The sequence below is a fragment of the Labeo rohita genome, chromosome 11, assembly GCF_022985175.1.
Source record: "Labeo rohita strain BAU-BD-2019 chromosome 11, IGBB_LRoh.1.0, whole genome shotgun sequence".
NCBI lineage: Eukaryota > Metazoa > Chordata > Actinopteri > Cypriniformes > Cyprinidae > Labeo > Labeo rohita.
In genome coordinates, this window is record NC_066879.1 from 23,928,323 (window position 1) to 23,954,847 (window position 26,525).

At 36.7% G+C, this 26,525-nt stretch overlaps 2 protein-coding genes across 2 annotated transcripts in view; both read right to left on the reverse strand.

Annotated features, from left to right (window-relative positions):
* barx1 (BARX homeobox 1) overlaps positions 1-2,621 on the reverse strand; it is a 90,684-nt gene extending 88,063 nt beyond the window's left edge. Inside the window, exon 1 of the mRNA XM_051123439.1 lies at positions 2,563-2,621. The gene's annotated coding sequence lies outside the window, so the exon portion shown is untranslated. The remainder of the gene's footprint in view (positions 1-2,562) is intronic.
* Positions 2,622-20,416: 17,795 nt separating this feature from the next.
* Positions 20,417-26,525, reverse strand: part of fbln2 (fibulin 2) — a 70,464-nt gene continuing 64,355 nt past the window's right edge. The window contains 2 exon segments of the mRNA XM_051123097.1: positions 20,417-21,769; positions 25,621-25,744. Coding sequence (XP_050979054.1) covers positions 21,412-21,769; positions 25,621-25,744 — 482 coding nt within the window. The 3' untranslated portion in view covers positions 20,417-21,411.

The window sequence follows — 26,525 nt, forward strand, 5'->3', positions numbered from 1 at the left end:
ATAATCAGAACTCCTCAGAGCAGGAAGACAGAAAAAAAGTCCATTATCATTATAGTAGTGATCTATATTTTGCAATTCTAAAAAAAAAAAAAAAAAAAAGCTATACATACACACACACAAAAACTAATTCTTGACCTCAGTAGTGCCACTGACATCCAAAAATAGCCCACTGGCAGGTCAGTGCCTGGACATCGTCCTGTGTGATTTCAGTGGTACCACTCCTAACAGGTGGTGTATTTTCCATGGCCTGCTTTGGAACACCACTTCCTGGGAACAACCCAATTTACGGAAAATAACAAAAACCACTGCTCTCAGGGGACGTCCTCCAACTTCCGACCTTTCCCACAGAGATCTGAAAAGATGAGCCTAAGCGTCACACACAACTTTGCTCATGCATTTACAAGAAAAGGAGGAGTCTGTGTTTCTAATACTTTTGACACTTATGCCTCAGTTGTTTTTTTTAAATAAAATCAACAAATATCATTTTATTTTTCTTTTTGCTGTTATCTGTTCATCTCAACAAAGACTGAAATAAATGCAAATCATTTCCGCATTTATTGTGATATTAATTTCCCACAAAATCAGCATTTTTGCCTCTAATAGAAAAAAAAAGTTTTACCAAAACTGTTTTAGTGCCTTTTTAGCTGCACTCTTGCCAAATTATGCAAAAAGTGTTAAAATATTACATATATTCATCCTCAGTTTCACAGACAAGGCTTCAGCCTAGTCCCAGACCAAAATGTAAGTCAAAGCTGTTTCAGATTAAAAAAAAAAAAAAAAAAAAAATGGACTTAATCCTCTATGGTACGCAATATGATATCAATGAGGAAAAAATTATTTGTGATGTTTTTCCTGCTTAAAGTTGGACACTATAACAATATCAATAAATATTTTTATAATTTTTTCATTTTTTTATTTAAGTTTGTTGCCTCAAGGCAACATTGTACCACAATGGACAAAATTAAACATTTGATATTTTCATGCAGAAAAAATTAATCAATTTATTTAAAGCACCAGTTTCTTTAATCAAACATTTGAACAAATAGATTTATCACACTTTTGATGTTTTACACATCTCATATTTAACAAAAAGTAAGATTTCATACCCGCATGTTGCTTTCAGGCAACACTGTACCATTGCGGATCACAAGTATAACCAAACTATCATATCTGTTATCATACCAAAACATTATAATTAGTGTTGTTTCAAAGTAAAAAAAATAAAATTATTATAACCTTATGCTAATATATAACTTTTCCTTACAAGCATGCACATACATACACAAGCACATGCATGTAAAATCTCCTTCCTCACTAATGACTCCTCACTTCTTGTGAAAGCTGAGGAAGCACAGAATATATGCAGATATTGTATATGAATTACGATTCTTATAAATGCATTACAATATCATGCAAAAATTCAAATACAGTTAGATAATTCTAACTTTTTTTCTTACAAATATCATATACATGTATGCTATGCTATATGCCTGGTATGGCCATATGTGATTCCATTATGGTACAATGTTGCCTTGAGGCAACATGCAGTTTTTTGTAATTTCCTATGATATATTTGATGATATATTATGAAAAGTTTTTGAAAATACTTCTTTACTAATCAGTGAAGGTGATTCAGATTTTTTGTTGGCAATTATATGAATGAAAATTGATGAAAACTGCACCTTTCTCTGGACAAAATATGGAGTCATGTGAAGTGCACATGTCCTGAAAGAGGGAGCAAAATAGACCCCTATGGGTCATGTGACCACTTTTTTGCAATTTCATTTGTTAGTATTTGACTTCTTTACTAAGATAGCATTGATTCATTAAATGGGTGGCTCATTTTATTAAAAAACAAAAAAACAAAAAATAGGCTGTGTTGCCTGGAGGCAACACGGTACTATAGAGGGTTAAAACATGTCAGTGCCTTTTTTTTCGTTTCAAGATACACACCAGGCAGGTTTATAAAAATGACCTAAATGTACTAATTGAACTATGGCCTAATCCTGTCTAAGCCCTGTCTGTGAAACCAGGCCTCAAACAAAAATGATTTGTTTGTATAATTTCCACCACAAACACAGTAAACAGTAACTTGACGTGGTGAAAATGACTTTCAAGCAAGAAAATCACAAAAATGACACAATTATTCACTGTTGGACACTGAAAAAAAAAAGAAGTGAAAAGTGTTTTTTTTTTCTAAAACTGCTCATATTTACAGAAACAAACAGGCGGCAAATATTGCCGCGCTTTTGTTAAACGCACGCGCAAAAAGGTTTTTCCTTGTTTACTTGTGTTAAAAACATAAGTAAACGCTCAAATTGCCCAAACATAAGATACCCTTTGAATACAGTATTACTGTGAGATACATTTTAAATGAATTTGTAATAAAAACATTAGGAACAACTGTCAACTGTGTAAAAACTAATTGAAAGTGTCACTTCAGAACGACAACATGGTTTGTTTGATAGTACAAGCTGTGTGCTTCGTCTACTTAAACCACTGGCTACATAAGATTGCAGTATTATGCTGATTATAACGGACTGGTAATTTGAGTGACCTCACCTGCTTTTATTTGAGGTGATACAGTGATCTAATCTCTCAAACTTGATGTTCACACAGGGACAAGTAGGGCTGCATCTGGCTTTGACCGCTTCTCTTGGTGCTCTTGGTATTAGTGGAGCTCCCTCTAGTGGCAAAGAGTGCAGCATCGCTCTGTCATATACAGACCTAAACATACTACATTGCAGGAGACAATGAATCCCTTTATTTTCCAGAAATATAACACTTTTTATTATTCTGATTTATAGATCATTTTTAATAAATTTCATATACAGTATTTTTTAAATTATTTTATTTTATTTTATTTTAGAGAACTAAAGCAAAGTGTGATTACTGAACAGTATGAAGTCACCGGGAACAACAGCGTTTCTACCCATCATTCTAACAAACAAATCTTATCGCACAGTTTCGGGGTAGCACACGGCATATGAATATACACCCACCCATCAATCAATCTGACACTTTATGGCTGAAAACATTTTCATTATAGCATGGAGAACACAAACAAGCATGCCACTGTTTGTTTATGAGTTCTGCCACGGCTGTGTTTGTCCATAAATCAATGCCTGATTCACATACAGATATGCTGATGCGTGGATGCACTGCTTACAGATACGATAATAAAATATTTAATGAGCAATCGCATGGGTAGGGATCAGAGGTCACGTGTTTTATAAAACAGTAGGGATTGTTACTCATGGATTTGACTGTGAGGGATGCTCAAAGATGAAGTAAATCAATTTCAGAGCTCTCGGACTGCAAATAAAGTTTTCTAAACATAGCTGATAAGACACTTCTCTTCTCTCCTTGACATTGCGAATATAAAACATTAACTATCATTTTTTTTGTTTCACGCCACAAGCTGAAAGAACAAACCATCTATTACTCAATGTAGAGAGTGCTGACACAATGTTTACATTAATATTTGTGTGACAGATTTAAATGGATGAGTCTGTGATGATATAAATAAGCTCTTGAATTTATTTAGCTTGGACAACGTCCCAATCAACACACCTTTATAGTTCATGCTTCATACTTAACAATTATTTGACTGAATAGGGATCAAAAGAAGCCATGCTGAAGCTGTTTGCATCACTTCTGCAATATAAAAGCCCTTCTTAGTTACTCTTGGGCATTGTGCTTAGCACAAGCTCATTAATAAAACGCAATCAAGCCAAACATATTAAAAAGTAAAAGCCGAAAGGCTTTTGTTGGTCTTTTCCATACTGTCTACTTTAGATAAAGAAATCGGTTCTAAATACCTAAGCATTTTTTAACTGAGCCAATAGCACAATGGCTCTGTATTATGAATTGCACATAAATAAATCATAATTACTGAACCCAACAAAGAATATTTTTATTTGTCTAACTATGTCCCTAATGTAAAGAAGTTAAATGACACTCATTTCCCAAAGTGGTAAAAATACATTAGGCCTTGTATTAAAAAGAGATCTTTGAAGCCAGTGAAGCACTCTTCATCATTATTATTCGGTTGTGTTGTGACTATGAGGGGGGGAACACAGTTGTTTTATGTCTTAAAAGCTTTGTGACTATTTAAAATAGGACATATTAGTGCATTTTATGCATATTTCACTGCAATTATTTCACCCCAACAATTCAGACAAAATAAATATGTGCTATAATGGTAAGTTATAATGCATTTACTCAAGGATGCTTTCAGCTTTAAGATCTAAGTGAGAAACTGTTTTTCTTACCTAATTAAAGATGGAATAGTTGAGAGAACAGAATGGAATGTGGGTATAATGAAGATCCATGAAACATGGAAAAACAATCATTATTCACGAGAGTCTTTGTGCGTAGAAAAACATTAGATACGAAAGGAAAATTGCTGAGATGATTTGCTGTCGGAAAACTTTTTGAGACGCATTCCGTAAAGCTCTTATCATTCATTTTGAGTATGAAAGTAGTAATGTTCCGCTGTTATTGTTATTTTTTCCTACTCTCATGGTGCCTACTTGTGCAAAAAATATTATAGCAAAACATATTTAACTGATTGACCTGATGGTAAAATTAATTCATAGGTCAGTTATTTTAGTCATTCAAATAAAAAATATGAGGTCCTCCCCCAGTGCTTTTTTTTAGACATACAGGTTTTCAGAGAGACAGCTGTGATGTTATCATTTTTCCCTTATTTTAATTCTAAAAAGTTATTAAATTATTCATAGAAAATAAACAAAAAGATAAGAGTGTACATGTGCATGGAAATCAAAGTAACTCATCCATCAGAAGATATATTAAAAGATGAGATGATAAAAGACAAAAACAGCTATAATGAATGCTTGATCTCACAGGTCCAGAGATGATGAATCAAAGCCCACCCAATGGCTGATTAAATGACAAGCCTTCAGTACACCAGCAGAATGTTAAGCTATATTAGGCCCCACTGAAGCCTCATCTCTGAACCGTACTCTCTGAACTGATGCACTGACCTGTGGGATCAAGATCAGGTGAGGAACTGATGTGGACCACCAAGATGTAGCTGGATTCATTAACTAAAGCAGGGATACAGCTATGTGGATTACTTCCAAGTCTTTTGCGGAATAACTCAGATTCAGACCTCCAGGAAGACATTTAGCCAAAACTATCAAAAGAGCTCTTTGGTTTATGCATGTTTAACTTGACTTTACAGTTATAACAGTCAATTAACTCTTCGCAGGAGATTGATTGACAAGAGATCTGACCAATCACAATGCCGAATCCACCATTGCAAAGTTTATTGCGTGCTTTGACTTGGAAATATGAGAAGATGATCGGTTCACCTGCTGCTTGAAATGAGGCGCTACAGCGATCTGTCACGACACATTAAAGAACCACAGAACGGTATTTATTGTTTGAATTTCTTAAAAAAAAAAAACATTAAAAATGCCACATTTAAGACTTTGTTTCATACCAGAAAAATACTGCTCTGTCTTGTCCGTCTGTGTTTGTAGTTGTTAATGGAGAAGTCCACTTCCAGAACAACAATTTACAGATAATGTACTCACCCCCTTGTCATCCAAGATGTTTATGTCTTTCTTTCTTCAGTCTTAAAGAAATTGTGTTTTTTGCGGAAAACATTTCAGGAATTTTCTCCATATAATGGACTGGTATGGTGCCCCGATTTTGAACTTCCAAAATGCAGTTTAAATGCGGCTTCAAACGATCCCAAATGCGGTTGTAAATGATCCCAGCTGAGGAATAAGGGTCTTATCTAGCGAAACGAACATTTATTTCATTTAAAAAAATACAATTTAAATATTTTTTAATCTTAAACGCTGGTGTTGTTTTACTCTCCCTGAACTCTGTGTATTCTGGATCAAGACAGTTAGGGTATGTCGAAAAACTCAGACCGTATTTTCTCCCTCACCTTAAAAAATCATTTCAAAATCATCCTGTATCGCGGCAGAAGTACCGACACAGTCTTTGCAAAGTGAACATGCAAAGAAGATCAAACACCCTTAACAAAAAAGGTAAAACTGCGATATAGGACCATTTTGAAGTTGAGGGAGAAAATACGGTCTGAGTTTTTCGACATACCCTAACTGTCTTGAGCTAGAATACACAGAGTTCAGGGAGAGTAAGTCAAGATAAGTGTTTGAGATTAAAAAGTATTTAAATTGTATTGTATCGATCGTTTTGCTAGATAAGACCCTTCATCCTTGGCTGGGATCGTTTACAATCGCATTTAAACTGCATTTTTGAAAGTTCAAACTTGGGGCACCATATCAGTCCATTATATGAAGAAAAATCCTGAAATGTTTTCCTCAAAAAACATAATTTCTTTACGACTGAAAAAAGAAAGACATAAACATCTTGGATGACAAGAGGGTGTGTACATTATTTGTAAATTGTTGTTTTGGAAGTGGAATTCTCCTTTAAGACATTTTATTGGTGTTTGTAGTTCTGGACCGAATCCTTCGGCAAAGCGCAATGGATTGTGGGCAATATTAGCCATTAGATCGTGCACTAATACACAATTCAAAAATCGACCTGAAATAGTAGTACTCTTTTCAACATACTATGCTTTGGGACACACTTACTGTAATCTCACATACTATTTAGGATGTATAGTATGAACACTGGGAAGCAGGGTGAGTCAGTTTACGCCTGAATGTACTTAAAGGCACAATATGTAAGTTTTCGCCACTAGAGGGTGCATATTTAAAACAAACGAGAAACAAAGGCGTAGTTTGATGAGGCCATAATTGAGTGTGAAATCATGGGAGTTGTTATCTTCATCCCCACAGCCGATGCAATCCGTTGGGACTCGGGCAGAAATCATGTCCATGGATGAGCTAATGTGTTAAAGACGTATTAAACATTTTTGGAAATATTTGGGATAATATAAGTACACAAGTCAGCAAAATATATAATACTGTTCTAGTGTTTTTTGGATATTTTCATAAAAAATTTTTTATATATTGTGCCTTAAGGTGGAGCTAGCTTAAAATTATTTTTTGAAATGACTTATGCTATCATTCTTGTCAGTTTTTATTCCTGATGTAAAGTGTTCTGTACGGTGTGTCACCTGTCTTGGATGGATGTCTGTAAACATCTTTCTCGCTTTATTTTGACAGGTGAAAGGAGTCAAGGGACGGGTTGCAGAATATCTGTGATGCATAAATGTGTGTTACTCATGACACCTACACGCCAGCTGGATAGAATAGATAAGGAAAATCTGCCCGTATAGGCGTGTTACAATAACAATTTCACACTGCCTATGCCTCAATCCTGCTCCAATTTACAAATAATCTCAGAAGGGTTGCACTTCCGCACTGGGTAAATGAATTGCCTGAGATTTGATTCCAGAATAAAGGAGATTTATTGATGTGTTTCCTCATGAGCAAATTCCTCTCAAATTGCCCCTCGCTCTCCTGTAGACCACACAACAGTCATTACTGTCATTCACACCTCACCACAGTTTGTACAATACTGTATACTTTTGGTCTACACAAGTAATGTTAAACAAATTTTAATTACCAAAAATGTAATATTTAACTGTGTCCCACATGTTTCTGTTAGAGCATGACAAGAAAGACAGTTAGATAAGTAAACAATCTTTTTTTTTTTTAACTCTGTACCTTAAATTATTATATTGTAACAAATATTTTGTTTAATTATGGGGAATTCAAATTTATGAGTGCAATCCAACATTTATTAAATTACAACTTTAATTTGGCTTAATTAGCAACCATGTGTTTTTTTTATAATGAAATATGCATATAATAATATATATTACAATCACTATTATGTATGCTGTTTAAAAAAATAAAAATATTCATAAAATTCATTTATAAAAAAAAACATTAAAAATATATAAAATGCATAATAAATAAATAAATAAATAAATAAATAAACTTTTTTCCCAGCCTTCTCTTACATCTAAGTGTATAAAATGTGTATACATGTACAATCTACTCTTCAGTTCTCTGATTTCATCTTTAGGATGTTCTACATGTAGTGTCTTGAGTGAGTCTTTTTTTTATTTAATATGGCTCACTGCAAATGTTTTCATTGTGTAATAGGTTTCTAGGTTTCCAGTCAGAATACCATCTTGTATCTATAAACAGAAAAAAATGAAAGAAAAAAGACATGTGTAAATTAGGGGGATTTTTTTCTCTCCACTGTGGCCCTCTCCAAGAATAATATTTCACTACTGAAATCGGTGTAATTATACCTATTACAAAGAGATAAAAATCAAATGGGAGCAATGACTTACTGTTTGTATCTGACACAACAAGACTTAACTGTAGCTGTATTTCAGATGAATTATTATGAATTATTGCAAAACAAAAAGGTATGCTTGAAAGATATATTGTGTGACAAATGAATGTTTTGTGAAGAAGATAAACAGATTATGCCTGTTTAATTAAAACATAACAACAAACAAATGGATTATTCTCACGCATAGGGTTTACCGGTGTTGTTATGCTAAAGACTGAAACTGTAAAAGCTCACTAGATAGACAAAACAGCCAAATTGACCAAGAGCAGACACTATATCTTTGTTTTTATTACAATTTTTGATCCTAGAAGATATTGACACCCCACAGTAGGTCAAAGGTTTGAACTCTGTGCTCGCTGGTGTTTTCATACAGGCACTGTGTTTTTGCTCATGCTGGAATGGAAAATGTGAGCATATAGTATTTGATGGGCTGACACTAAAACAGGTTACGCAAGTGTGTTGTGCAAGTGAACATTCCTTTACCAGCCACAGGATAGTAATTAAATGAACATACTGGCCTTTAAAGCAAATCCGTCTGTCTTTATGATCTGAGCATTATTATAATTCTGTCACAGTGGATATAGAAAAATCAACAACAAAGTGTAGGACATCTTGTCATTTTTAATTTTTTTTATTTCAAAACAAAGAAAAATGTGTTTAAATCATTTAATTATGGCTGTCTACAGAACACTGAAATGTACAGAAACTGTACATATAAAGAGTTTAAATGTATGTTTTAGTGTATTTTCTGGCCAAGTTTCTGCCGGAAGCTTTTCTGAGCAGAATGAGCATTAACATGCACCAGCCCCTAAGGTGCTGACCACTTGAGTTATCAAAGACACCTACTGATAACCATCTAGACTGCATGTTACGCAGTGTGGTGACATGCTCCACACTCTCACACATCCACAGTTATGCATATGCACAAAGACACACAAACACACTGAAGTCACATTCTCGATGCCAGCAGCATAACGTAACAATAACATGAATTTGACTGATCTACTGTTTTTGACAAAACCAGTGAACCTTTTCAGTGTTTTTCACACTAATTTTGCAAATGGTAGACAGATTTAAAAGCATCTTTAAAACCCACAAGGAACAAAAACTGTGGAATTTATGATTTCTAATAGTGCAGGAATCCAGATTCATTTTCATCCTGCTTATAACAATTTCTACATTAGACGACTAGTGAAATATTAAATACATTATTTTCACTTGTCTGTGTTTGTACATTCGAGATAGACTGTCAGTCTATCAGACTGTCAGTTGTTTTAATTATTATTATTTTTTTTAAACTGTTTATATTTTGAGTGACAAAGTGTATTGTAACACAGGAAAAGGAAGTTATTGGTGGGGAATTTTGAGTGATTCTATATCATCATGCCAGCAGGTGGCAACAAGTGCCTAAAGTTATATGAGTGCATGAACCATTTACTCAAACGATTCCTTCACAATCCTCATTCATTCAGAAACTAAACAAGAGTATTAGTATGTCTCTAAATATTTGTTAAACTTTTAATTATTTTTATTTCTTACTTAGCCCTATAAGGAATAAGAAGTGTACTGTCAGCATGATATTCTGAATTTAACTGCTGATCCACCTTGTTTCTTAATGTGAATGTAATCTGTTTTCTGTGAATGTGTGAGACCTCCGGTGTCAGTGTTGCCAAGTCTGTGGTTTTCCAGCGGAATTGGGCAACTTTAACATGTTGAATTGGGCTACTTTAACACAGAGGGTTAAAGTGACCTTAATAACGTCATATTAAGCCCCTGGAATGCACATTTTACCAGGAGAACCCATCCAAAAAACTCATTTTACCCGCCGGAATGCTTTTTTTTGTTTGTTTTTTTTGTTTTTTTAACCGTAGGGACCCCCTCTAAAATGCGTTTTGAGTAGCAATTGCGCGGGTTTTGTTGTGAAAACCTTGCAACCTTGCCTCTGGTTCATTAGCTGCCGTAGGGAAATAACCAGAAGAATAGGACAGTGCAGAAAACTGTAAAACTGCTTGTGATACAAACCAGTGTGTTCATATTTAAGATAATAGGCTATATTCAAATATCGTAATACACACCAGTTTGCAAGCAGCAAAACAGAATGACACTGGAAGCAGACAGAAAATGTATAAAAATGCGTACGCCTGCTCTTACCAGAAAAATAAGGTGGATACATTTAGCGATATAGAGTGTTTTCACAACGCCTCATTAATCAGCCATATTGGTGGCACTGAACGTAAACAATGCCACTGACCGAACAAAACTCGCATATTTTGCTGATTACTGCTGCTGAAAATGGTCAATTATAGTTATGTTGTGGGCTGTACTCATTGGTTGGACCCGGAAAAATGTGGAGTTCTATAGACCAGTGTTTCCCAACCTTTTTTCTGCCGAGGCAGAGTTTTGATAAGTAAAAAATCCCACTTCACTCCAAAGTGCTAGAAGGGGGGAGAAAAAGCGGGAAAGGTTTTTTTCCCAATAATTAAACAATGCGTCGTCACTTAGCTTCCTTTACCAAAAAGAAGTATTCTTCAAGTTTATTTTGTTAAGTATACTTAAGTAATGTTCAAGTCTATTTTTAAGTATACTTTATGTAGTAAGTATACAGATATCCGCGTACTAGTAGTATACTTTTAAGTGTACTATTTTAATACTCCTTGGGACTAAATTGGCCCACTTTCTAGTATATAAAAGCATACTTTTAAGTATAACAGTAGTAAACTTTGAGTACACAACTAGTTTACATCTATGTTTTTAGTTTGTACTGCAAGTGTACTAAAAGTGAACTTATAGGTATACTAATAGTTTACTAATTAAATACTTTTTTAAATACATTTTTAGTGCACTTTGAAGTATAGTTTCAGTAAACTGCTAGTTTAGTAGTTTTATACTACAAGTATACTGAAGTTTTTTTTTTTTTTTTTTACGTGAACTTTAAATCATATTTCAAGTATATTAATACATCCCTTTTTAGGTATTAATTTGTGTATATTTTGTTATATGAATATCTAAACATACAAAACATTATGAATAGTTTAGTCTAATATGTAGATAACTTTGTGTTTGTTTGTAAAGCATTTTACAAGATTAAGATGTCCAAGAAATGGATATAAGTAAGCAAAAGTATCTAGGCCTCAAAACTAGATTCACAACCCTCAAGAACGGTGACAATCAGCAACTATTAAAAAGATGAGATCTTTACGTCACAGTACAACAAATAACTAACAATAATGACAAAACAACAACAAAACAGTTTAAATGAAGTCAGCAAACAGCAAAACAATAATCGTATAACAGTAACTGGATAATTTATTCATGCTGCAATGCATGCTGGGAACTTACAAAGCCTTAAAATTTCAACAATATAAAATTCTTTGCTCAGACAACTGTGTTTAACTAGTTTAACAACATTTGCGTAATTTTGTTGGTCTGACAAGAGTTTTATATAGTTGCAAGAAAATAGCATTTTTTAGTATTTGAGACTCAAAATGTTTCGTAAATTGGAAAATATGTATTTGCATTTTTTAAAGTGTGGAAGCATCTGTTTTTATTTCTTCTTCACTTGTGTTTTGGAAATTCTGTACAGAAGATCTGTAATAGCATCTCTCATGTATAACAGTGAAAACACGGATAGCACAAGTATAGCTCAAATATATTTAGACTTTTTCTAAGTATAAGTCAAATATACTTAAATGTTATTTTAAGGATATTTCTGATAAGTATATAATGCACATTTCTGAGAAGTACATAAAAAGTAGACTGAAAGTATACTTTCCTATAGCACACTTGAATAAACTTCTTTTTCGTAAGGGTTTATATATGACCAGACACTTGCACTTAAACATTTCTGAGAATCATGCTCAAATGGAGGCAACAAGGTTTTTTGTGAACAAATAATGGAGGTATGTGTTTTTTCCATCATTAAAACGGCCGTATCTGAGGCAGTAAATTAATAATCACATTACGTTTTCAACAGGTTATAAAGTTTATTGTAGCTATATGAACACTAGGTTTTCTTGTTGTGTAATACATTTGGTCAATATCTCATGATATAAAAAATCAACCTTTATGCACAGGATATTTAAAACGAACAAAAGTAATTTGGCTACAATTATTCGACGTCAAATGCTAAGACTCTTCTACGCTCTTTAAACACACAAAAACATTAGACTTTATAGATTTTTTTTAACAAATCAAGGAGAACAGTGCAAAAAACTGTCTAAGGATGTGTTTGGCCAAACTGAACCAGGACATCCAAGACACGAATATTGACAACATTCGTGTTTGTTCTCATTATTTCCGTTCAGGTAGGTGAAATATTAGATTAATATCTTAATTAATACTGCTCGTATGTATCTAACTTTAGTTTGTCAAAATATTGTGCCCTTTCCTGCTTACTAAGTCCTTAATTTAGCAACTTCCACACGTTTTTTTAACTTACCGAATCGTAATAGTCCAAACCCTCTATAGTCTAACCCTGGTGAAAAAAACAGCATATGCTGGTAGGTAGGTTTTGATGCTGGTTTAAGCTGGTCCTTAGCTGGTTTAAGCTGGTCCTTTGCTGGTTTTTGCTGGTCATGTTGTTGGTCAAGGACCAGCATGAACCAGCAAAGGACCAGCATAAACCAGCAAAGGATCAGCTTAAACCAGCATCAAAACCTACCTAACCCGCATCCCAGCATCAAAACATACCTACCAGCATATGCTGTTTTTTTCACCAGGGAAGTGAAACTGATTTGCTCAAAAACCTTTAATTTAGTAACTAAATTAAACAAAACAAACAAACAAAACTCTGTCTCGCTATGGCATTTAGAAGTCACAACATTTCTCAAAAAAAGATATGTTTTTGTTGGGTTTGTATATTTGTTTGTTGGATTCCAACATTCGGCATGTTTCTTTCATCAACACCACGCAGACTGATTGATGAAAGCGGACATAAACAGATAGTGACACCGTTGTTCTGATGTTAGTCGGCCAGACAGCCTGTCGATGTCACTGCCAACAGCCAAAGCAGTTAAGAACCATGCTTTAATGCTGACCTGAGGAGCATGGGAAGGTCATCTGAGGGGAACCGATGTGGAACTCCAAGGCGTTTGAAGTACAACATTAGTATCAATCTGGAGTGACCAGGCACTGATGAAAGCCTTCGATTTGACCCAGCTCACCACGCACAGGTAATGATCCCGCCTTTTATCTTCAGATACCCGTTTTGGATTAAAGGGTGGCCCGATGTGAGTACCAGCTTCCTACACACTCTTACACAGAAACCGCCTTTGTGCAATTCAATTTCATTTAATTACTACCTCTTTAGGTTCTTATTGACTGAGCTTAGATGGTTTACTAGTTTCATTGATTGGAGGCAAGGATGAAGAACAGCATAAGCTTCAAGGGTGAAAAGAACTAAATTGTGAAGCTGAAGCCACGCAGATTAAAGATGTAAATTTCACTTGATTGGCATCAAAGAATCAAAGCAGATGCTGCTGAAGGGCATTGGAATAGCACAGTAAATGAGCCACTTCAGTAATTAACTTGCATTTTTGGCACAAGCACGACAGCACTTGCAGATCTCAGTTATGCATTTTACATAACAGTCAAAGGAAGATTTGACGTATGTTCGTTTTTAGTGGCCATCAAAATTGATTATATCAAATCTTGGGGCTGACAGTTCTACAATTTTAGAGAAGCAAAGCATTTAAGTAGGCTAAAGGTTTTACTTTTATAATGCTGTGCAGCACTAGGACTTTTCACTGTTTGCATAATTTGTCTTGTCTGTGATTATGCGTTCCAGACAGACTGTCAACCTTTTTTTTTATTGGCTTTAGATCAGTATCAAAATGTAATAAAAAAAAAAAAAACAGACTGTCAGTTTACCTTAATGATACGGTGGGGATTTATGACTCTTTTTGCATCATTATAGCTACCAGTAGGTGGAGACAAATGACTTTATGAGTGTTACAAGTCAATTTATTCTGTTTAGTTTATTCTGAATTCGGAATAGCGTATTATTATACTACTGTTATGTAAATATGTGACCCTGGACCATAAAACCTGTCTTTAAGTAGCACAGGTATATTTGTAGCAACTGGCAAAAATACATTGTATGGGTCAAAATTTAGTGATTTTTTAGGATATTAAGTAAAGATCATGTTCCATGAAGATATTTTGTAAATTTCCTACCATAAATATATCAAAACTTAGTTTTTGATTATTAATATGCATTGCTAAGAACTTCATTTGGACAGCTTTAAAGGCAATTTTCTCAATATTTTTTTTTTTTTTCGGATTCCAGATATTCAAATTCAAATAGTCTGCCAAATATTGTCGTATCTTAACAAACCATACATCGATGGAAAGCTTATTAATTCAGCTTTCAGGTGTATAAATCTCAATTTAAAAAAAAATTAGCCTTATGACTGGTTTTGTTGTCCAGGGTCACATACATGGCAGAAATAATAGAATTATGCTCTTCCAAACTCAGTCTCTGGTTTATTTAGTGAAATAAATAAATTACCGTATTTATAAATGAGTCATTAAATTGACTTGATTTATTTGAAAACGCTATACATTTAAAAATAAAATAAGTGACTTTATGACTGTTACGTAGTAGCTGCGTGCTGGACGGAACGAGACGAGAGACGAGATAACAAGCAACAATATTTAATATAATCTTCAGGTAGCACAAGCAGGAACAGGCAGGAATATCCACACACGTAGAAACAATAAACCAACAATAAAGACCGACAAGGAACTAATGACAAAGACAGATTTATAAAGGGTGTGCTAATTACAAAGACAGGTGAACCAGATGACGCTAACAAGGACTAAACCAAATCAGACAGATCGACGGGGGGAGACAATGGGAGAAACCAAGAAAACAAACAGAGAGAACTGTAACATTACGCCCCCCTCCGAATAGGCGCGTCCTCGCGCCGTAGAAAACAAAACAAAACAGATTAGGAGGCGAAAAAAAAGAACAGAAAAACCAGAGTCCATGGGGGAGGAGGCTTCGGCGGAGGACGGAACCCCGGAAGGGGGACAAAAACCAGAGTCAACAGAGTCCAAGGGGGCGACGAAGGTGGGAGGAGCCAGGGAGGAAACAGGAGGGACCCGGAGCAGGAGGAACCTAGTATGACCCAGAACGGAGCCATGATGACCCACGGTGGAGCCGATGGAGAGAGGAGCCATGGTGGAAGAAGGGCTGACGACTCCATGGGGCCGACCGACAGAGGCGGAGCAGCTGGCGGAGGAGCCCGAGGCGGAGACGAAGAGCCGAAGATCCTGGGCGACACCGAGGATCCGGAGGGCCAAGGCGAAGCCCTAGGCTCTGGCAACCGAGGCGTAGGCGGAGATCCGGAGGTCCACGGCGGAGCCGGAGTGACAGAGGATGGAGGCTGTGCCGGAGGGAGGGAGGAGCCCAACAGAGCCGGTGGGATGGAGCGACGAGGCAAAGCCGGAGGAGTGGAGTCCCGAGGCGATGGCGGGACGACGACCGACCAAGGCGGAGCCGGAGGGACGAGGGAGCCCGGTGGAGCTGGTGGACCGACGGGCGACAGTGGAGACGAGGGAGCTGAGAGCCGTGGTGGAGCCGCAGGGTCGGAGGGCCGAGGCGGAGTTCTGGACTCTGAGGCTGGAGGCGGAGCTGAGGGATCCTCCAGCCCTGACGCCGATGGAAGCTGGCAGACCCGCGGCGAGCCCACTGCACAGGTGGTGGGCTGAGGGTGAGCAGAGGGGCTGTCAGGGGACAGCGGTGAGCAAACATACGTTGACATAGGCAGAAGAGGGAGGGTGGGTGGGAATTCCATACAGACAGGTAGATCAGAACAGATGGATACTTCAGAGAAGAAGTCTATTAAGTCCCCAGAGTCATTTTCTAGAACTTCCATAGAAAAATCAATTAAGTCCCCAGAGTTTTGCTCAAGCTCACCCCCAGCGGTGGTGCAGTGGGCAGGGCTCTCCATAGCCCTCTCTTGCTCCACGCAGCACTCCACCTTCGCGGATGTAGTGTCCGGCTCTCGCACCTGGTCAGACGTGTCAGGCTCTGGCTCTGTCGCTCTTGGCTCTGGCTCTTTATCTGCGGTGGGCTCGGGCTCCAACTCCGCTTGTCGGGGTGATGGTTGGCTGGGTTCTGGGTCTGGAGTGGGACTGACGTCCTCCTTGACGAAGTCAATAGTCCATGACGATCCACAGGACGCCAGCACCCACTCGATGTAGTCCGGCAGGCTCTCTCGAGGACCCTCCCCGGATAGCAGCCCCTTAGTGGTGGTGTTCAGTCCTGCACGGTAGAAAGTGCAAAGGCTGCTATCCGGGAAGTGGGAGTGTTCTGCCAGGAAGATGTAATCACGGGTGTGGTCCTCAAGAGAGCGTTCCCCCTGCTTCATGATGATGAGGAGAACAGTGGGATCCATGGGGGTAAAAATCAAAAACAAAACACTGAGACAAAGACGGAAAATAAACGTAGGGGAATAACGCCGGGTAAACTGTAGTCGGTCGGTCTTTCTGTTACGTAGTAGCTGCGTGCTGGACGGAACGAGACGAGAGACGAGATAACAAGCAACAATATTTAATATAATCTTCAGGTAGCACAAGCAGGAACAGGCAGGAATATCCACACACGTAGAAACAATAAACCAACAATAAAGACCGACAAGGAACTAATGACAAAGACAGATTTATAAAGGGTGTGCTAATTACAAAGACAGGTGAACCAGATGACGCTAACAAGGACTAAACCAAATCAGACAGATCGACGGGGGGAGACAATGGGAGAAACCAAGAAAACAAACAGAGAGAACTGTAACAATGACTGAATCATTGATTCATTCACTTAAACAATTCATTCAAAAATGCTGACCATTTCCTGAACTATTTCCTACAAAACATATGGGTTTTAAAATATAAATATATCAAACCACAGACAAAATCTGATGAACTAAACGTGTGCATTTGAGCTAAATAAATAAATAAATAAATAAATAAATAATTGAAATAAAGCTGAAAAAAAAATGTCACAACTACCTAAAATAAATTTAGGCTGAAGCACTAAAAAAGGTAATAAACACTAAAACTGAACTCAAACTAAAACTTGAATAAAATAAACATATAGTAATATATAGTAATATATATAGTAATATATATATAGTAATATATATATATATATATATATATATATATATATTTTGAACTATAGAAATGACAAATGCAAATAAAAAATAAAGTTAAAATTAAAACTATACATAAAAAATCTAATTCTAAATATACAAAACTAACACTGCTTTACATACATTTAAAAACATTTCTAAATACTTTTTACGGCCACTGTGTAAAGCCTGTTTTTCGGCCAAAATGAAATCAGTGACAGTGTAAGTGAATCAAAACTCTGCGCGAATATTATCACAAGGTTCATAACTTCCTGTGAGCATCTTTATCATAGGAATAGCCAATGTGTCTCTCAGTGGCTTCCCCTCCTTGGGCTGAACATTTGCTTCCCAAAAACACAATAATGTATATTTAGCCTCAATGATAAGCATGAAGAGGGAAGACGATAATCTGTAAGAAGCAGCACACTCCTAAGTGTGTGTAGGATGGCATCTCAATGGGCGGAAGTGTTTGAGCCATGACTGTCGACAGGGAAGACAGGGGCCACCCGTGTGACATTATCAAATGGAACTTGTTGCAACTGCTCCGTAAGTGATCTATGGCCACATTACTGTCAAAGTGATATATGAATCCTATTGTAGTTGTTTTGATATTTAGTCACTTTTATTAAAGCCGTTCTGTTTAATAAGACATGTCAGTGAGTTTAAGGTATAAATATGCTCTCGACAGCAATTACAACACGCATACTTCCTGATTGGTGTTTTTTTAAACAGGCTAGTTTAAGTATGATTTACGGTATGCTGTTGAGCTGACGAATCGTATCATTCATCCCACTTAGCTGATAGCAGCCAGAGGTTATCTGTAGGGATGTACTACATACACGACCATGCTGCCGGCTTTGAACAATGCACGCCCTTTTCCGATACCTACACAATGAAAGGCAGGGTTGAGCGGCCTCCAGGGTGCGACAGAAAACGATAGCGCTGAGGTCTGATGAGAATTGCGATGGAAAGCACAATGAGAGGAGTAAAGAGCATAGCACCTCGACTCTCCAGGCTGTTTCGAAAGCCAAAAACAGCCCACCTTTCCAATATAAATGCCAACACATAATACAGAGTTGTTTTTGGTCTTGAGGCAGTTTCCTGAAGATGAAATGAGCTTGCAATTCATTTTACGTCTGTAATATGAAGAATTTCTGAGTGAAACAGGACATTAGAAAATATGGAGGGTGGTAGTTTTCATCCATTGATATTTGAATTTTTTTGTGCAAAGGGGCTTATACCAGAATGGAATCAAACTGTATGAGAATTTGCTAAAACAATGACAAAATTTGTTTAGTTATTTGTTTGAACACCAGACTAAGTTTTTTTTTTCTCACAATCCTGACATTTTTGGTAAGATTGCAAGATAGAAACTAAATTGTGCGATATAAATTCATAAATTTAAATAAAGAAGTTGTCAGAATTGTGAGATATAAACTCGCAATTGTGAGAAAAAAGTCAGAATTGTGAGTTAAAAAGTTGCAATTATCTTTTTGCTCAGAATTGCGAGAAAAAAAGTCAGACTTATGAGATATAAACTCACAACTGTGAGTAAAAAAAGTGAGAATTGTGAGAAAGTTACACTTACCTTTTTTTTTAAGAATTGCAAGAAAAAGTCAATTGTGAGTTATAAACTCACGTCAGACTTATGAGATATAAACTCGCAATTGTGAGAAAAAAGTCAGACTTGTGAGTCAAACTCACAATTGTAAGAAAAAAGTCAGAATTGTGAAAAAAGTCAAAATTGTGAGATTATAAAAAAAGTCAAAATTGTGAGATTATAAACCTTTTTCTTTTTTTACTAAGAATAGCAAGAAAAAGTCAATTGTGAGTTATGAACTCACAATTGTGAGAAAAAGGTTAGAATTGTGGCAAAAAAGTCAATTGTGAGATGAAGTTAGAACTGTAAGAAAAAAGGCAGAATTGCGAGAAGTCAGAATTGTGAGATAAAAAGTCGCAATTACCTTTTACTCAGAATTGTGAGGAAAAAAGTCAGACTTGTAAGATATAAACTCACAACTGTGAGAAAAAAGTCAGAATTGTGAGGAAAAAAGTCTGAATTGAGAGATATAAACAGTTGTGAGAAAAAAAGCCAGAATTGTGAGTTAAAAAGTTGCTATTATCTTTTTACTCAGAATTGTGAGGAGAAAAAGTCAGACTTGTAAGATATTAACGCACAATTGTGAGAAAAAAGTCAGAATTGTAAGATATAAACTCACAATTGTGAGAAAAAAAGTCAGAACTGTGAGATATAAACTCATAATTGTGAGGAAAAGTCTGAAGTGTGAAATATAAACACAATTGTGAGAAAGAAAATCAGAATTGTGAGATATAAATTCACAACTGTAAGAAAAAAAAGTCAGAATTATGAGATAAAAAAAATTTCACAATTACCTTTTTACTCAGAATTGCGAGAAAAACTCACATTGTAAGATATAAACTTACAGTTGTGAGAAAAAAGTCACAATTGTCTTTTTACTCAGAATTGCAAGAAAAAAGTCAGAATTGTGAGATGTACAGAATTTACCTTTTTAGCCATTTTTTATTCTGTGGCAGAAACAGGCTTCCATAAGCAATAGATTACAATTCTCAAAAGCCGCCAAAGAAAAGTCCTTTCAGAGGAAGAGCAACTAATTGCTTTTTGATCAAAGATTACAAGCATTTTTTCTTTTTAATAACATGCACTGAAAACGTGTTCACAAAAAGACCAGGAGGAACATGGATTAAGAACAAAAATAGGGTCGATTTTGATTTCATGTTGACGTGAAATGCATTTGATAGTACAATAAAATTTCATTACTAGCGCAGTTATATGATCATAAAATTTAATGGTGGTTTATAGCTAATGCAACATGCTGAAAGCAAAAGGAGCCTCAGGCTACAAGCTATAGTTCCTCTTTTCACCACTAGGAGGCGATCTTTAACTTTTAATAAAATAATCAAACAAACCAAACAAATGAAGTGACAAACATCTCAAGTAATCACTAAGATACTAAGAAAAGGATTGATGTTGCTTTATTGAAGAATTGAATCCACTAAGGCAGATAATATGTACTGCAGTATCATACTGATGCATTTGGTTGTGAATTTTAATGATGTTTTAATAATTTCTCTGTAATGAGTAGAATTGTGTTATGATTTCAGATATGCTGTGCGTGAGAGTATATCGAGATGATTTTATGCTTTTACCCTGAGATGGATTTTCAAGACAGTAATACATCAAAGCAGGTCCAGTACATACGTGACATGTGACAATGAAAACATTCTCAGTGCTGCTTTGGAGCTTACACACTCTTCATGTATGCGTGTCAAACGTCTCCAAAACGGTATATTAGCACCAAGAGCTACGAAAGGAGCGCTTTTGAAACAAACATTAGAAATAATAATAACAATCATACACCTGTTATGTTTAACACAATGATTACAGACATGATCACACAATGTTCTCTTTGGCAGGCTGGTGTGCTCTGAACTGAGGTACTCACAGGAATGATCACGGATACAGTTGTCAGTTGTTTCGAACGAGCGGTGAAATAAGTCAACGTTTAAATGGCACAGTACTTCAACGGCCCATGGAGGAATTGTGACAGCTATTACAAATGTGTAACTCTACCTCAGCTATTCCGCCAACCCCCGAGGAGAAACATAGTGTTGTTAGAAAAGTAATGAAGTGCTATAAAAAGCAGTTTCAGGCAATCAAGATAAACTGGTACAGTATAAATAGCATCTGGTGTAGAGTACTTTCAATACTTTGAAGAGGAAAAACTAGGACTTTTAAAAGCCAAATGTTTCTGTCAGTCTCTGTACTCCATCCTGTTTGTTCTCACTCTACTCAAAACAAGCGGTTGGATCCCAGTGGGAGAGTCCCATCAAAGTCTCTCTGAGCAAAATCCGTTAGGCAAACAGAAGCCTAAAGATCTGCCAGATGACAAACAACTTCAAGGCGTGAGCTTGAAGAGTTTAGCACCATGCGGAATCAAAGGCGAGCGTAATATCACATGGAGTTTGCTGTGATGAACACGTAGATGCGGGCCAGGAAAGTTGTGAAAGTTCCTTGACGCAGCAGCTTCATTTCCACGTCGATGAGGAAGTCCCGTGGCTCCCGCACCTGCCGGTGCAGATACACGGCCCCCGTGAAGCTGTTGAGCTTCCGCGTGCTGAAGTAGCCTTCCTCGTTTCCGCGCGGGATGCTGATGATGATGTTGTCGCCCGAGTAGGCGGGCGAGGGTCCGATGCGGAAGATCTGAGCTGGGATGACGATGTTGGTCTGGAAGCTCAGTTGGTAGTACGTGATGCGCAACGGCATGGTCTGGCATTGCTGGAAGTTGGGGCAACTTACTCGCTCGCAGCGTCTAAAAGCATGGGAGATGTCAGTGTTTTGGTTAGGAACTCTGAAGGTGTGCTGTTACTTTTCTAAACAATCAGATTTTTACCTAGGAGCCAAACAGACACTTAGGGGTGGCTCTTTTGATTTGGATCAATAAGGACCACCAACCTAAAACAGCCTCACTTGATTCCGCAGATTAACTGAGTGTGTCCTACGGCACGACGTACAGTACATAGGTAACAATAGAGCAATACAGTGATGCTGTCATAGTCAGCGTTGATGTTTTTGGACCCGCTGACTCCAAGGTGCTGATATAGCTGTGAATCTCTGGAGGGCTGATTGTGAGCAGTGGGAGTTCCCACCAATCAGAGTCCATGCTGACACTGGCCAGACGTGTGTGTTTGAACTACTGCCTAATCAAGACAATCTGCCTCTATTCCTTTTGCTTAGCAGAAACCATGCTCTGTAAGGAGCTAGCGTCAATACAGATGGCACAGGGATGCTATAGTGAATGTATTTATGCTTTAAGCAGCGCAGATGTACAGAGTCAGTACAGTATGTGTGCTTCTGTATGATTTCCAGATTCACCATTATCCAATAATAGTTTATTTCTTGATAAAATCAAGACAATTCACCTCAAAAATAAAAATTCTGCTATCTTTTACTCACCTTTATGTTTTTTCAAACCCGTACATCTTAGGGTTAATTTACGAAATACAAATGAAGAGATTTTAATGTAACCTGACAGGTTTCTGTTCCTCCATTGGAACTCAAGGTAAGCAAAACTTAGAAGCTCCAGAAAGGTAATAAAGGCATCTTAATTCAAGTCTTATGAAAAGATAAACACTTTATATCGCTGATGAATGAATTTAATTTAGGCTCTTATTTACATATATATATATAGAGAGAGAGAGAGAGAGAGAGAGAGAGAGATAGAGCCAGTGTTGGGGGTAACGCATTACTAGTAACTAGTAAAGTAACTAGTAACTTTTCCCCCCTATTTATTGATTAAAAGCTTTCCTGTCCCCATGTTGAGAGAAATCGGGAGTAAGATGTTAGTTCTAGAATAAATGTGAACATGCATTAATTCATCTCACTCACTGAAAACAGATTCAGGATTCCTCAAAATGAATATAAACAGTGAAATTCAACTCAGAATATGATGCAAACCTGCAATAATTAAATATGTTAAATAATACAAATATTCTTTATGCATGTAATCCCATTTTATTAACCAATGTCTTTGCTGCAGACTATCGATGATAAAATTTAACCATACTAATAAGCAAAAATTATTTAAGATAATCTAACATTTATTTTCCTTTTTTTTTTATTACTGAAGAGTTGACATTTTTTCTTCTGCTGTCTACTGTACTGATGTGAATTTACTTTTCTCAAAGCCTGAGGCTTTTGGTGTGAAAAGCCTTTTACATTTGCCAAAAATAGAACTTTTTATATTAAAAACAAACAAGCAAGCCCTGCCCAGATTTAAAAAAGTAACGCAAAAGTAAAGTAACCTATTATTTTACATAAAAAGTAACATAGTTACTTTTTACATATTACAATATTGAGTTACTCAATATAACTCAATATTGTAATGCATTACTTTTAAAAGTAACTTTACCCAATACTGTATACAGCACATGACATATGGTAAACGTAAATGTGCGTGAACCAATGAGATTTATTCTAGTGCATGACACACACAAGCTTCCATGTTCATCCATAAGTGATTTGCTCTATGTATGTGCGCTTATATGTGAATATAAAATAAAGTCTAAATGAAATCAGTTCATCATATAAAGCGATCGTATATCCTCAAGACTGGGAGTAAACTACTACATTTATATGGATTGGTTTTATGTTGCTTTTATGCTTTTTTTTTGGAGGCTTTAAGTTTTGGTTACCTTAACTTTCAGTGGAGGGACAGAAAAATATGCTAAAAATATTATTGGTTTGGAATGACATGATGGTGCCTGTTCACGCCAAGGTGTTACATGCATTTTGGCATCCTGTGGGAGTGAATAGGAATTTAGCCATTTGGTATCTGCCAATTTTTGGCTAAAGACTCTTTTTGTCCGTTGATTTGATCTAAACTACTGCTGATAGATGTGCTGTGTTTTGCTCATGCTCAGGAGGTTGCTATAGAGAGCGCTGTCTTGCAGTGTTGCCATGTCCTCATATTTACCAGTGCTTTTAGACATGTTATTTTGTCTTAGCTCATAAAGCTAGGCACTTTATGGAGTTAATAAAGTGGTCTGTTGGGATTATGAGATATATAAAGTTCTGGCAACACTGGCTTGTGAGCACAACTAGCCTCATGTCAGAATGCACTAAGGTTAAGACTTCTTTCACTGTTGCATCTCAGATACAGAAAGACACATTTCTAATGTGCGTTTAAATATGTCATTAACAACTAGTTGTTCAGTTCAGTTCCGTAAACACTGCATATAATTTCTGTAAAAGCAGTTGTCAGTCCTGTATTTTAATGAATAATGTCCATGTACACACTGCAGCTAAATTCCGTTGTCATTTCACCTTTTGCTCCTTACTCACGTTCTATACACACATGATTCACTAAAATACGGGAGTGACAACTGTATTCGACAACCGCATTAACTACCCAAAAAAACAATTCTACACAGTGTGTACAGAAGACGGTGTCTCCGTCTGTATATGAGATGCAAGAAAATAACAGTGAAAGAAGTCTTAACCTTAGCACATTTTGACACGGGGCTAGTTGCACTCATGAGCCCTGCGGTAAAGCGTCAGGGTTGCCAGATCTTCGTAAAAAAACAACAACAAACAAGGACAAGGTAGAGACTGACCAAAAACAGTGCAAACATAAAGGGTAAATACACAAGGCTAACAAGGTAACAAAGGGAACACAAAACACCAGGGAAATAACTGTAATGATATATTGTTAAAGAAATCATTCTAAATGTAGCAGAATAGAGTCCACACCACAACTATAATAACACAGAGGAACTTTCACAACGATTTTCTTCCAGCTGATGAATGATAAAACACTGACAGCCAATCAGAATATATCCTGCTTTAAAGGAGAAGTCAACTTCCGGAACAATGTCATCCAAGATGTTCATGTCTTTCTTTCTTCAGTTGCAAAGAAACTAAGTTTTTTGAGGAAAACATTTCAGCATTTTTCTCCATATAATGGACTGATATGGTGCCCCGAGTTTGAACTTCTAAAATGCAGTTTAAATGCGGTTGTAGACAAACCCAGCCGAGGAAGAAGGGTCTTATCTAGTGAAACTATCGGTTATTTTTATTAAAAAATACTATTTAAATACTTTTTCTACAAACGCTCATCTTGTCTTACTCTCCCTGAACTCTGTGTATTCTGGCTCAAGACAATTAGGGTATGTTGAAAAACTCTGATCGTATTTTCTCTCTCAACTTCAAAATCAAATTTTCCTCAAAAAACATAATTTCTTTACAACTGAAGAAAGAAAGACATGAACATCTTGGATGACAAGGGGGTGAGTACATTATCTGTAAATTGTTGTTCTGGAAGTGGACTTCTACTTTAAAGAGCTTGAGCATTTAAAGTTGCAGCTGACGTAACTACTGTGCTTACCTGTAATAAACAGAACGTTATCATGCATTGGTGTGGATGCTAAATACAGTTATTGTTATATTTATCTTTAGTTATTGTTCTTGGTGTAAACAGGCCGTAAATGATGAAAGAATTTTCATTTTTTGGGTGAGCTATGCCTTTAAGTGTTATGAGACTTCTGATTACTATGGTAAGTTGGACAGGGCCGGTCTAGCCACGCTGGAAGGTTCACTGTTGGAGGCCACATGTGTTCTGCATGATAAATGTGATTGGGAAGAAAATCAGCAGGCCATACTTACGTGTCCGACACTCTCCTGTAGTTGTCTGGACATGCAAATGACAAGCAACGGAAGCCTCCTTGGATGTTGAAGCAGGTCTGGGAAGCTGAGCAATTGTGCGATCCAGTGGCACATTCATCAATATCTGAGAAAGAAAGAGAACACAACAGCATAATAGATGTTATACAACCGTTCGATCAAAAACTGGCTTCTGAGACTCCTTAAAACTTTTATGTCATTAGTCCTTTCCTAAGTATTCTTTTTAGCTCTCACTTCTAAGATAAAAAAGAGTAAATGGGAATTCAATAGTGAATCGAAAGTAAACTATTAGACTTTTCTAAGGCTTTATTACATAAATAAATATCTAAATGGCAGCGCATGTTAAATTTTACCCAGCCCCAATCAATGCTAGGAGTGTTGTCAGGGGCGACTGATGTCTGTGGTGACTAACCGCCAGGGTTCATTCTGGAAGGAGTCAATTTTGGCCCCTCCAGAAGTAATTAATTATGCATCTCATTTTACAAAAGCAAAGTCCTCGTTACAGCTCGCCGCCTCCAATCCGCAGACTAATTCGTTTGGTGCAGGCTAGCGCTAACCTCCGGGAGCATGTACAGGCTCTTCTTCACCTCTCATCGACTTTCCTATCTTGAGAGCCTGAGGGAGTTTCGTCAATTTCGTGATCTTTCGGAGGACACCGAGCAGTGCTGTGTTGAACCTGAGGTTAGCTCCTCGCAACACAATGTGCCAATTAGAGAAATTAAGGCTCGGAATTGAGTTTGTAGCATTTGGCTTTAGAAGGGTGTTGGCTAGAATATGAACCAGAGTTTAAAGGAACTGTCCATCCAAAAATTCTGTTATCTTCAACCTTGTGTCGTTCCAAATCCGTATGCATTTCTTGCACAAAACACAGAAGAGATATTTAGTAG